General features: G+C 38.9%; 1 protein-coding gene across 4 annotated transcripts in view; it reads right to left on the reverse strand.

The window, feature by feature from the left end:
* The window catches only part of LOC122577588 (synapse-associated protein 1-like), a 99,650-nt gene that overhangs the window by 68,446 nt on the left and 17,242 nt on the right, over positions 1-13,962 (reverse strand). For all 4 annotated transcript variants that reach the window (XM_043748957.1, XM_043748955.1, XM_043748956.1 and 1 more), the window contains one exon: positions 9,703-9,824. In XM_043748957.1, the coding sequence (XP_043604892.1) occupies positions 9,703-9,824 (122 nt within the window). The remainder of the gene's footprint in view (positions 1-9,702; positions 9,825-13,962) is intronic.

Here is a 13,962-nt window from a genome sequence, read left to right on the forward strand (position 1 = left end):
TAATCGCACGATAGTTAGCAAAACGTTAGTACACATCATCGTGTTCATATCAGAGGCAGCGACGTTTCGCGCGATTTAATCGAAAACGGTCAATTCGTGACTCAAGTTGCCAATCGTTTGGATGTAACAAATTTTCACGCAAAAGAAACAATTAAAGTAGTTAAAAATAAAACGCGGAAGGACTAAGGACTGATGACTAATTAAAATTCATTTCTTCTTATCAATACGTAATTGTACGTAACATAAAGATGTTTCTAATTGAAAAACAAACAGGTCAGTTCTGTTTATGGCCTTGGAATTTTTATATCTCAATCTCACTTTCACCTTAACGATCGAAGAGATTTTTAATCTTTTAAGGAAATTTTCAACATGAAACTGAAACGAGGAATCACGCGTGTCAACTATCTTTTAATAATTTCAAAAATAATTCGAAAATCGTACTGCACTTTCATTACACGACAACTGACCAATTATTTCGTATCTACCTTTGTTTCTCCGTATCTGATCCGCGTCTGACATGAAACTACAAAAATTCCACGCATCTCTCCTTTCCATCGATATATTCTCCGAAATAAATACCAAATAACAAGAAATTGTCCGAAAATTATGAAAATGACAAGAATTCGACATATCGTTATATCTTTTATACAACGAGTAAAAACGCTCGCAACGCGAAATGAAAGACGACAGGAATTGCGCTTATACAACGCGATAAAATACGTATCCGGTTGGAAATCACGAGCAACAATATGCTAATAATATCTTTCTTGCCGCTAGCGATGTATTGTAATTTTGTCGATACAATTCAAAATTTTTGGAAACAACAATTTTACAGAGCCATTTAGTATCACGTATCGAGCAACGGTCGATGCTGCATATTGGAAATTTTGTATTAATTAACGTCAACCGCCTAAATCAATATAGCGACGATGTGTCGGAATAATGTACTGTATGTCGACGTAGTATCGCGCTGGTTCATGCAACAGATTTTCCTAACAGATCTGGGTTTTCAATTTGTCGCACGCGTGTTAGTTGCCTTATCGCCGTGAATGACAAGCTCTAACGAGCTCACGCAATTTCTCGATTTTCTTCCCGCCGTGTAATTAACTGTACCGGAACTAATCAACCGTAATTTAACGCGTCAAGAAATAAAAGATATGAAATAGGCGCGTTGGAATAAAGATCTTTAGATATTGTTTACTGCTGAGTCACTGAGTTCCTAATACTTGAAATGTATGGCAGTATAGAGCGAGACTGAAATTGTGGAAGAAGTGTGCGTTAGGTGTTGGTTGGATTGAGAATGCTTACGTGGCTTGTCTAAAGTGAGTAAAAGAGGTTGTAGAACGAGGAAAGAGACAATACACCGAGGCTTTTAGAATATATTGCGTGGGAGATGTTACACTGTGCCCGAAATAGTTCTTGAATGGTAGTCGTAGAAGCGTTTTACGTTATATATTTCACTTTTAATGCTGTACAGCAGCATGAAAAACCCTTAGACCTTTTCACGTTGCTGGTTTTACGATGGCAAACTAAACATATTTCTTAGAACAGTTCTCATCTGGTATTACGTGAAAACGGAGAAAGATATTTTCTCAATGGTATTGCATATTTATGATTTCTTCTAGCTCGCAAATCTTTTGAAAACACTGCGATAAATAGAGCCGTCATCAAGATGTTTTAAAACGTGTTTGCGCGGAAAACGACATCAGAAACGTGAATCAGTTTTGGAAAAAAATGAAGAAAGAAAAAAGAAAGGGAGAAAAGTGGATAGAGCGGAAACAAGTACATTCAAGAATTATTCGATTGAATCCTTAAAAGGGAAATAAAATTTAAATAGCATCAAGTGTCTCATCATCCTTCGCTGAAAATAAAATTTCTCTTTGGTAGAGGATCTACCACTTGCTTTTATCCGTATTGTATCTGACCAGATTCCAATTTACTATTGAAACTGTCTCATACTCGTATCCCCTCACCCTTCCAAACATTCCCTAACAAGGATTCCTACACATCATTGATTCTCATTCACACGGATGAAACGCGTAAACGCGCGCTACGTGACGAGACGTATTTGTTCTGACGATAAACGACATCCGCCAACTAGATTATAAAGGATCGTTCAGACAATCAATGTTATTGTCAATGTTATTGTCAATATTATTGTCAATATTCAGAGTTCTCAACATTGTATTAACAATATACAGTATGTTCGTTTTAAACGCGTGCGCTTGATTACTTCTCCAAGTATCAGAAATGCGAACAAATGTTTCAGACGAAAGTTGTTTCACCATTTCTTCTGCGTTTTTATCTAAGAAGAGTTGAATATCAATGTAACTTTTCTCTCTCTCTCTGCAAAAAAGCATCGATGTATTTTGGTCAGAAAATGATTAGTTTCAAAGGTATTTTAACTGTAATCTCGTAAAACTTATCGTACGAAGGACAAAAAAATATAAACGGCATATTGATCGTCTAGACGATCTCTTACGCAGGATAATGCCAAGGACCCTGAATATTGACGATCGTCTGAACGTTCCTTAAGGAATTATCGTGATCGGATGTGATTCGGTGGCGGTAATAATTCATGGAATTTAATATTGCTTCCAAGTGGCGACACTGCAGCGTGTTATTTGACTGGAAGAAGGTTTCCACGTGATCTGGCACTGTCAAAAGAATTGCTCCGCATTAATCGGCCGTTTTCACTCCCTCTAGTGTTACTGCTCGACAGACTTTACCACGTCGTTGGTCATATATCATCAGGAAAACGCCGGGTGTACAAACGATGGAAGAATGCACGATAATACGATGCGCATATATCTCTGCACGTTATTAGAAGTGACACTTGTCAACTAGCTGGATGTCCAGTCTAACTGTGTCGCGTATTTCCATTCACCTTTCTTGCCAGAAGATATATAAGTATTGCAATACTTACAAAAAATGAAGCAAACTGAAGGAATTCTTAGAAAGTTGTCAAAACCCTTAAAAATTGTTGGCTCGTGGAACCTGAGACTGTGAAGATCACATACGTTCAGTGTTATAGTAATAAATTTATGAATTTGATATAATAAAATTAATTTGTTTTCACGTCTATATTGTCGGATAAGTGTCTTTCTTTTACAGACCCGTCTTTTACAACAACTCGTCTTTATACAAACATGAAACCTAATCTACTGAAAGTTGTAATCTTTATCTTGATAGAAGAAAATGTTGTGCATCCTCTATTTCCTTATAAAACGAAAGAAACTTTTCGGACGACCTAATATAAAGACACGTCTTTTCGTTACTACGCTATTTCGTTCTATACGTTCTACAAACATGATCTTATAATCCAGATTCTCGAAATTTCTCATTTAACTCGCCTCAAACTTTTCCGATAGGATTTCAACCAAGAAATTACATGAAGAGTAACACGCTATTAATTTATCATACGTTTATAACTCTTGCGGATAGTTTTAACGAATATTTGGAACGCGATACGTACATCTGGAATGAATATAAAGTATCTTAAGACGTATGAACGGCGGTGTACATATACGTTGGAGATCTCCTTTGCTTTTCCTCTTTGACGGGGCAAAGATTTAGAAAATGAAAAGCGCAATTTTGCTTGGAGAGGATTCAATATCTGCTTAATGGAGAAAAATCTGGTCTTTAGAAAATGGAACGTTCGTCGTCCTTCAAAGTTTTTTTTAAAAGATCGCCATTTCCTGCGGAAATTTTTCTCGTATGCCAAGTGTTCGAGATTCTGTAACCACATTATACGCTCGAATTACCGTCCGCCCTTTCGACGATCAACTTGGAAATGTACTTCATTCGATCGTCGAACGAAAGTGGCTCGCTCGAATTTAACCGCGGTTAAAAACTAATTTCGAGCATGGCGATTTATTCATCCGCGTGTCGAGTACGTTAATAATTATTCGACGATGGTACACGCGCGTTAACGAGAAACATTTCCACGCAATGACACTTGGCCAAGGGGTTGTTTCCATTTTCGAATCCATTTCTACATAGGATTACCTGTTTGGACCTATAGAATTCAATTATGGGGAACAGCAAATAATTCCAACATAGAAATTCTTCAACGATTCCAATCAAAAACTCTAAGATCCTTAATAGATGCACCTTGGTATGTTACCAACGAAACAATATATCTCGACCTCGAGATACTCAAGTCAAAGAAGAAATATCCAAATTCGGTAACAGATATAACATAAGAGTTAACAACCACCAAAACCCACCAGTTATTCAATTTCTTGACACGTCGAATCAGATCCACAGGCTAAAAAGACATTGCCCTTTCGATTTAAGCACTAGATTCAACTAGAATCAAACACACGATAAACACTTATTAAACACGACATAGTAACACGCCAGAAAAATTTACTTGTAATTCTCAATGAGAATTGATTGTAAAATTCATTCAAATAAAAAGAAGAAAAAGAAAAAAGAATTTCTACATAGGAAAATGGATAAAAAGCTGCTATGCTCTTCACCGTTTACGAATATGTAGAAACTGTTGTGGTGAAATTGTTGGAACCTTGAGATGCAAGGAATTTATATATATATTTCTTATAATACGATTATAAAATCATTTTTTCCATCGCTGATAGATCTTTGACAAATTTCAGCAAAAAAAACCTCTGAAATAAAAAAAACAGATTTTGTATGAAGAGAAAGTTCGTCGTTAAACCAAACAACCAATAATAAATAATTCTCTGCATATTTTGAATCGTCGTTTCGCACGAGTACATAACTCCAACCAATTAAGCGTCTTTTTAATTAATTCCCCTTAGTCGCAATAATTTGGCTCAATTAACAAGTTTCGTATGAATCAGCAGGTATCCCAACGTTTCTAAACGGCACTGTATTTATCGATCTCTCGTTAATTAAATAAACTGGAGAGTCAAACTTTAGAGGTAAACAGTAAACTCGGCGGGTAACTCCTGATCGAAGATGTCCAAGTTCGAAAACAAGTCTAAACTGTCAAGAGCGCATTAGGCGGACAATCGTTGGGACGTTTGGATTCCCTTGAGAAATTGCACGTCACATGCATGCACGACAAACGTCTCACGCAAAAATAGCGAGCCATGAAGATTGCTCGAACTTGGGAAAACACGCGACGTCAAAGATCCTATGGTTCTAAGAGCTACGCTCGGGGTTAGGTTGCCAGGGATTTTTGATGACGAACGGTTAAAAGATAAAATTCAATCCCGCTAGATTCATTAATATTTTTCTGTATTTCTTTTCGCAACAAGGTTGTCAAGCTTCGCTTATCCTTCGTTTCAACCCAGTCAGCAAAATTGAGAGAAGAAGGTAGAGCTCTATGAAACACGTTCTAAAAATGAAATCGAATGCTCGAGAGGCACGATTAATAAATTTCGACGATCCGCGTTTTAATAGCAGCCACTTGTCAGCCTATCGGTTAAAGCTGAACGACATGTACTGTATAAAATACGCACGACGTGCTCCACTTTTCTTTTTCTTTCCTCCAATTTGACGAGCTCATGTTAAACGTTAAATCTATCTCTGCGAAACGTATCTTTCTCGTTCGTCATTTTCTTTCAGCCACCTTCATTTCTCTTCGTAGAACTAAAAATATTTGGCTATCATTTAGTAACAGGCGATATAATTTTTCTCGAAAGCTGAAAATCACGGGGAACTTCGAATATTTGAAGATATCTCGAAAAATGAAGAAGTAATGGATAGAATATTTGAATTAAAAAGGATCATTCGATGAATTTTCACAGAGAAAACGTAAAACTTGGTGGATACAGAGGGGTGAAAACGAAGGTCAAATCTTTTGTCGCTACAAATTGCAAGAGGCACGTTGGTCCGATACGGTTGGCCGCTGTGAATCGCCGGCTGATCGAGCGCGAATCGAATAGATTGCTTTCGAACATTTGCACGCGTGCACGTTTACGTTCGCTGTGCGAGAGCTTGGAAGAGGATTTCCAGAGATATTATTGACAGTAATCTCTGACGATACATCCAACGAGATCCTTCACCCAGTGGCCCAATTTGTCTCGAACAAAACTCGTGGCGTTATCGAAATTGAAAATGTCGATACAGCCTCGAGAAACATTGCGAATGTATAAAATTTTTATGATGCATTTGAATTCGCTAACGCGACCTTGCGTCTAAAATCTCTTTATGAATTTTTCCATATCATATGCGCACGATGTTGCATAACGCGCGATGCATTTCCACGGGAATCATCAGAAAATTCATTTCGTGAATTTTATTCAGTCGTCTGGTTCCATTAAAGAACGACCTTGCCTTCATATTGCCAATATAAAATACACAACGCTGGAAATCTGAAAGGTAAAACGATATTGTCGAGCGATATTAATACGCCGAATTTAATACGGCGGGCCGACGAGTCTACGGTAATCAAGTTTCGAATATTCAGTGGCTCAGGGAAATATTTGAACGCCCACAGAAACTTTTCATAAATACGTTATATGGTTTATAGGAAACATTTTATGTTGTGTAGCAAAACATAGTTAATTATTCATTTGCATTAATAAGTCGTAATATATTTAGTAGAACCATTCCCGGCACTAATGCTGTACAACTAGCTTTTCATTAAACATACATTTGCAGTAAATAAGCTGTAACTTCTGTATAAACCTTCAGACTGTTTCCAAATTTCATCAATACGATTGCAATAATCGTATTTCGTCAGTATACCGATGAAACGTAAAAAATGTTCTCGCGCGATACACCTAATACGTAATTCGTAAAAATTGTCTAATTTCTCTAAAAATTTAGTCACCATATCTGGTGATCGATGCTTGATACCTTTCATGAGATTAAATGGATGTTGGGAACGAGTTTGTTATTTTTATCGGCGAAACACTTAAAAAAAAAAAAACAAAAATCGTGCAAACAAGAGAATGACAAATATCGTTCCCTCGTTTCATCTTCCATTTCAATCTCCGTTTGGCTAGCGTGCGTAAAATCGTTAAAAAACAAAGTTCAATAACTTCCAATACCTGACGTTCCTGTGACAAAAATTCGCAGAACGCGTTACGAAGGTATGGGATTGCAGCGATTCAAAGAATCCCATTGAATCTCTCAGCGATTGTGTGAGAACGGACGTTGAACTTACGTTTCACGTACGAGCAAAACTCGAGAAGGAGAAACCGTGGTATATAAGTCGAGAACGCGTATAACGTGATAAAATTATCGGGATACAAGGGGTTGAAGAGGTAGCAGAGGGATTGAAACTGCAGACAGGCGTTTAAGAAAGTGTTCAACGACTTCGTTCTTCTAAAGAATGTCCTGTGTCTCCGTTTCATTCTTCGAGGGCATTGCACCCATTAAAATGACATTTCTATTCGAGAATGGAATTCTCCAACATCTACTACTACTACACCTGCTTCTCGTGCGTATCGTATAAATACCAATAAGTAGTGGGGTGTGAAAGAGGCCAATGAACCTGACATGGGAATTTTTAATAAAAAATTTCCACCTGTATTCCACTCCTGTTTTTTTTTCCCAACTTCGTTTCATCTACGTGACGCGTGCAATTTCGCATTTTCGCGTGTTCGTTTCCAGTTATTTCTCGTAAATTGAACTGCTTGAAAGCGTAACAAAATGACAAAAAAAAAAAAAAAAAAAAAATAAAAAGAAAAATAGGAAAATTAAAATGGCTAAAAATTCACAAGATTTCTTGCATCTTCGCTAACAGATACGAACAAATATCCAGTTTCCTTTTGTGTCTCGCCTTTCACGTTTTTTAAATACCAATGAAATATTTGCCTTTTATTGAAAACCACGGTTCATTTAGCGGAATTAATGCCAACTACTAGCTCCTATTTTCTCTTACCTCGGTGTATTAATTTACGTTTTACAAGCAGGTAATTGGTTGGACTGTGATAAGTCGACGTTATCGTGATTACGATTATTATCGTTGCCGCCTGCACAGGGAAGTAATTAACCAACAAACCGGTCAACCTGTTAATTTCAATTGATTATAGCGTGCGCGTACGCGTAACAGAGGTTTATAAATAAATTGATGTTGCACGTAATCGAGCGGGTTATCGATGACCTCACGATTTTATCGTGTTTCGGTCCAATTCGATATTGACGGATTAATTATCTGACAAGTAAATTATCGTTCTTATACGGGAACGCGTTAACACGATCGCGCTTGCAATTATTTATGCCTGTACGGTACAAGGGAGAAAAGAAGCCCGAAGGATTCTTTTTCGTCCTGGCTTGTTCTGACAGCTCGACACGCGGAAATTATTTCCTTCTTGGAAAGAAATTTATTCTCCGAGCGGAAATAAGACGAAGCGCTTTTTCCAATTACTATGGTTCAATGACAGCTAGTCGGGGGTCGTGAAACTTTACTGAATTAATTCCGGATAACGTGCGGCAGAAGGATAAAGAGGAAATGAACAAAAGAAAGCAGCGGAAAAATAGCTTGTTTCTGAACGAACAATTTTTAACCGCGACAATGTTGTAAATCCAATTATCGGAAAAATTCACGTTTGAAAAAACTGCGCGAAAGTAAACCCGTCATTCGTCCCTGGCGACGTGCACAACTGAAAAGTCGACGATTTGCATTTTTGCCTCTAAAACGGGCGCGGTAGATCGTTGGTCTTTTTTCACTTCGTCGTCCTTTTGTTTCGGTTTTTCCGACGATAACGTTCCATTCGATTAATTTCAACGGCAAAGAACACCGGGGCCTCGTGAGCAGGGCAGCCAGGAATTTTTCTTTTTTATCATCCTCTGTTATTAAACTCCGTGGCGAGACTCGAATTCAAAGGATCTTTTTCGCAAATTGTGATCAAAAAGTACGCAGTATAATGTAAAAACCTTGCGATAAATTCTTTTATAACTTCCGACACCGAAGCGACACGTCATTGAAAATCGATAATATTCAATTTATCAAAACCCTGCTCGACTATGACCTTACCCTATGCTTTGATATTTCGCGTATAAATTATCCTTTATTCTACTTGGAATAAAGGAAAGGAAGCGATAAAAATATCACTCCCATAACGTCCCACTTATGCCTGGACCATAACTATGGAAATTTTCAGCTTTTCAGCGACCGACACTGAATGTCTCCTTTCTATTCTCAACGATATACAGTAAAGTGTTAAATATTATAAAACGCATGTATAACAACAATACTCATGTCTAGGCTTATTTTACTATTTTACATTCAATTGTGAAATTTTATTATTTACCGAACTGCACATTTATAATATTGGCACAGGAGAGACAACACGCGTAATTCAGAAAGTAAACTGAACAACTAGATTTTCTGAAAATTTCTTAAATCAATTCTCATATTAGACCATACGATTGCTATTTAAATCTTCAGAAACGTTTATCAATTTACAATAATAAAATAATAGAACCGATCAATTTGTCTTCTGTATATCTCACATGTTGTTAATTGCTCCCTAAATCCTCGTATGAGTCGTTCAAACTTCGCAACTGATCAACTCCATAGATTGAAAAGTAAAACAGTAAACAGAAAAGCGACGCTATCGATGATATCACAGACGTTAGTTTCCAAATTTATTTCGCAATTTATCGTTACTTATGTCGGTTTCTTGCGAGAAAAGAATGGTGTCGATCAGTTTGGCTCAACATCGGAACAACAATTTACCATATACAACGACAAGGAAACAAGAATCAGAAAATAATAATAGACGGAAAGATATGACGTAAAACATTGATGTAACTCACGTTCTCCTCGACCGTCTTCTTGATCTTTGCTCCAGCCTCGACCACGGTTTTCCCAGCCTTGTTCACGGCGCTGTACAAAAATCCGCCCAGAGTTTTAGCACCTGCCAGTGCCTTCGTTGAAACTACGGCAGAAAGAGAGAAGGAAGAAAATAATGAGCGAGTCGGTGATACGTTATCCAACCGGGTGGAATTTAATGGAGACCGGTCGGCGGAAAAACGTCCGACGGAAAACGCGAACAGACTACCTTTCGCTGTCATCCCAACCTCCGTGAAAACGTTGCACAAACGCGAGAAACCCAGATACGTCAGTCGAATTTCTCGCACTTCGGGATCTCTGCCGGGTATTCTAGCGTTTATCAGCGTGAGCGACGAAAATTAAGCACCTTGGCGAGTGGGAACGTTCGAGCTCAAAAAAAATTAGCTGACGAAGGGATATTATTTCGCGCGGCGAAATGGCGATAGAGAAAACTTTGTGAAAATTAAAAAAAAAATGGTCGAGTTTTAAAGTTATTTCTTTGTATTTTCGCTTCTTTCTTTTCTCCCGTTATATTTTCTGTATTTTTCTCTTTTTTTTTCAATTCAAATGCAGATCAGAGGAAAACGTGGAAATCGTTAACCAATTATCTGCAGGTCTTTTTGTAATCATCGTCAGGTATTTTGTAAAATTTCTGCATATAGCAGTGGCTGTCGTTTATCATTTTCCATATGAGCAAGAGAAAACATTTATTTTGCACGAGGGAAATTTTGGTTAAAAAATAATGTAAACGGAAACATTGAATGTGAAACAATTCGTACGCCAATGTGGCACAAGCTACACATCGATAAGCTTTTCATTGAAAATCTAATGGTAAATATCGAGAACGAAATTAACGTATTTATTTATATTGTACGTATATTTAACGATTAAATCACTTCCTTGTCGATAGACTAAACAACGCTCTGAAAAGGTCTAATAATAACGGTTTAATGCACCGTAGCCGTTTTGTTAATTAAATCGTATATCGAAGTTCATTGAAATTCGAAACTTTTGTTTTGCAAGCCATAATTAACTGTCTGTTTCAAACCGCTGTATTGCGCGATTTTCACATGCATTTGGCAATGCATTGCAAAGTAATTAAATGTATAGGGGAAAGATTGAGATGAATATCATCGACATCGTTTCTGCAAATCATCTGTCCATTATATGTCTCTCGGTGCATCTGAGCAAACCTCATGGTGACCGGTCAACGGTTACTAATTAATAGGCTTGTTGCTTGACACATTTAGATTCCGGGATCAAGTCACCCCCCGCCCCCTTGTGTCCGGTGTAAAGGACGTGTATCCGAATATCAACCGCTATTCGTCGTGCGTTATACCAGTTCGCGCTGGCTTGGAATGATTTTCAATGATGTCGATCAATTCACGTAATCGTTTCAAAATATTTGTGTACACGTGTACGTAACGAAAGAGCATACCAATTCTAATATTTGTCTAATCAAACTTTGTATTGTTCCATCAATTAGTCAATTAGTAATCAATATTTAATTAATCTTCCTGTGTGTAACTGTAATACCATACACAAGTATCATTCGACACATACATTGGATAATTTATTTTGCGATATATACCGTGATCCATGTACAACGAAACGAACGAAATTTTCCGACTGTTTTAATTAATCAAAATTTTACTAAGAGCCTTAAAACTGGCGAAATTTGAACAACAATCAGTTTACTGCACCTTTTGCCATATCTCCGAGACAAAATTTCCTTGCGCCATCATGGTCGAGTATCTGGCGTCCAAATTGCCAGCTGACGGAATAGCTGACAGTCCTCAGGATCATATTACCCTAATCTCGACAGTCAGCCAGCGAATCTCGAAACACGGTGATTCTTTTAATGCATTTATCCCAGCTTATTCCACGTTATTCAACGAATCTTATTTTCAAAAGAAATTCGTAATGGAAGGTTTACGATGGAAAGAGCAGCTTAGAAAGTTGATGGAAAATTAGCCGCTACGCAGCAAAGCAGTCGCGCGTTAACGGGAATAAACCATGGGCGTTGCTTGTGTTATTTGGTTGGAGTAACTTGGTTCTCGACGTAAATCGAGGCCAATTTAATCAACCAAATTGAGCCACTTCGATTCATGTTGCTGCATCCTCGTCTTTCTTCCTCGACCTTCCTCTCTCCACCCGTCTTTCCATCTTTTTTATTCCTCCCTCGTTCCACCTAACGCTCTTTCCTTTACAATTTTTCTATTCCTTCGTTTCATCCGACTAAACGAAGGCTCAATGCAGGAAATTCAGAGGATCGAGGTGACTCGACAAACCGCGTTTGCACAATAATTCCGGTGTTACGCGATTAAATTGACGATGGACCGAGTCGGCCGACGACGAGACGGGTAAAATAAAAAGACGGGGATGAAAAACGAAAGGAGAATCAACGCGGCACTTTCATCGTTGCTGGCACGGCACCAACGTTCGCCAAACAGGTGCCAAGTTCCGTACGGATCCCGCATCGTGTAAGGGTTACGCCGTGTGATTTGTTACCTGGCAAGATCAACCCTTGGGCAAATATATTCCGGATAATTTACCACGGTCACGTATTTAACAGCGGCAATAATAAGAAATATTACGACACTGTAACCCTGTTAATCGGTGATAAATCGATAGAATGCACCAGTCCGGGTCACAAGCGACGCGCCATCGAGGTTACTGAAATTTTCCTCTGGAACAACCTCGAGATTGGATTCACACGCGATAACCAAGTCGATACGTTAACATCATCCACGCCTTGCACTCTTAACGTACGAGTTTACGGTGACTTTCATGATGTTCTTGATATTTTTTCTTTTTTCTTTTTTTACGTGATAAAGCTACTACGTCGAAAATCTTCGTGAGAGCGTCTTTCGGTTTGATGCAGGAACGATAAGGCGGAGCGCTCTTTTCGAGGAGATCTCGACGTCGATGGAAAAATTCAGGGAAAAATGCCGGGTACGTGACGCGCAATTCTTCGCCAGACGATGGTCTACTGAGCTTCAGACCTGCTGCTGACTGTAAAGAACAGAGGAGGGGGGAAAGCCACACGAAGATCGACGATACGCGACGTATAAACGGCTCGCGATAACTCCGTGCCACGGTCTCTGGTTATTAAGCATAAAACCTACGCACCGTATTTATCCAGCGAAATCCGGTTTAAGGTCGTTCGAATTTCGAAAAAGAGAAACAGCTTGGCCGTGGGTGGAAGAAGCTTAAAGGGTGAAAGTTCCGTTTCATGGGGAGAAACGGAGTTCGATGAGATTACGGTTTCAAACTGTCTAACACGAAATTTTCAGAAGGCCAAGTTGTTTCCAAACTCTATATCGATGAGGGAAGCTCTTGGTGGCTGGATTATCGATTATCGGAACAGTTATTTCCAGAGCGTTTTCAAGGAGAGGTCGATAATCTTCTTTGAATTAAAGATTATTCGAAAGTGGAGATCCACACGGTGTAATGCAAATCAGATACGATTTAGGTTACGATATCCTTTCTCAGCCCCTTGTGTTCCATCTGAAATTATGCCGCAGCTCGAAGAAAATGTGATTTCTTAATAAAAAATAATCCAACTTCCTTGCTCTAGTGATTCTTTATGAGCGCGACACGATATGAATGTACGAATCTCGAGAGAACGATCTTAATTCAAACTCGCGACACCCACCCCTCGGGTCATCCTCGTCTCCTTGGATCTGCTTTTAGCCTCTCTGCACGACCCATTCATATCTTTTACATCAGCCGCTACGACACTCGCTCATAGAATATCCTAGCCCTCATCGATCCTCTACGTTTTTATTCGCTGATCTCGTTCACAATAAAAGCAAAAGCACGGCGAGTCGAACCGGTACCCTCATTGGACGCGCAACGCGGCATTAAAGGGTCTGAGTTTTGGGAATTGTACGACGCGTCGACTGACGTTTAATCAAACATCGACCTTGCGCCTCCATCGTGTTAACCTCGTGCCAGTTCAGTTAGCGGGAAATCAAAGAGCACCGGGGGAATAAAGAAGGAAAAACCTGAACAGAGAAAAACGCCAGACACAGCGGGGTGGGTTGGTTCGGAAGACAAAGAATTTCTGCGGAAAAGAAAAGAACGCTTAAATAGCGTTTTTGCTGGCGTGCAGAGGTCGTGCTGGCGAGGCTACGTGTCATGCCATCCTTTAAAAATACCTCGTAGGCTCGCTTGCTATTCCCAAGGGAGGGCGTTGGCGTTCGATCCTGAGGAACGCGGCGGGAATATATACGTCGACA

Source organism: Bombus pyrosoma, linkage group LG2 (assembly GCF_014825855.1).
Source record: "Bombus pyrosoma isolate SC7728 linkage group LG2, ASM1482585v1, whole genome shotgun sequence".
Lineage (NCBI taxonomy): Eukaryota > Metazoa > Arthropoda > Insecta > Hymenoptera > Apidae > Bombus > Bombus pyrosoma.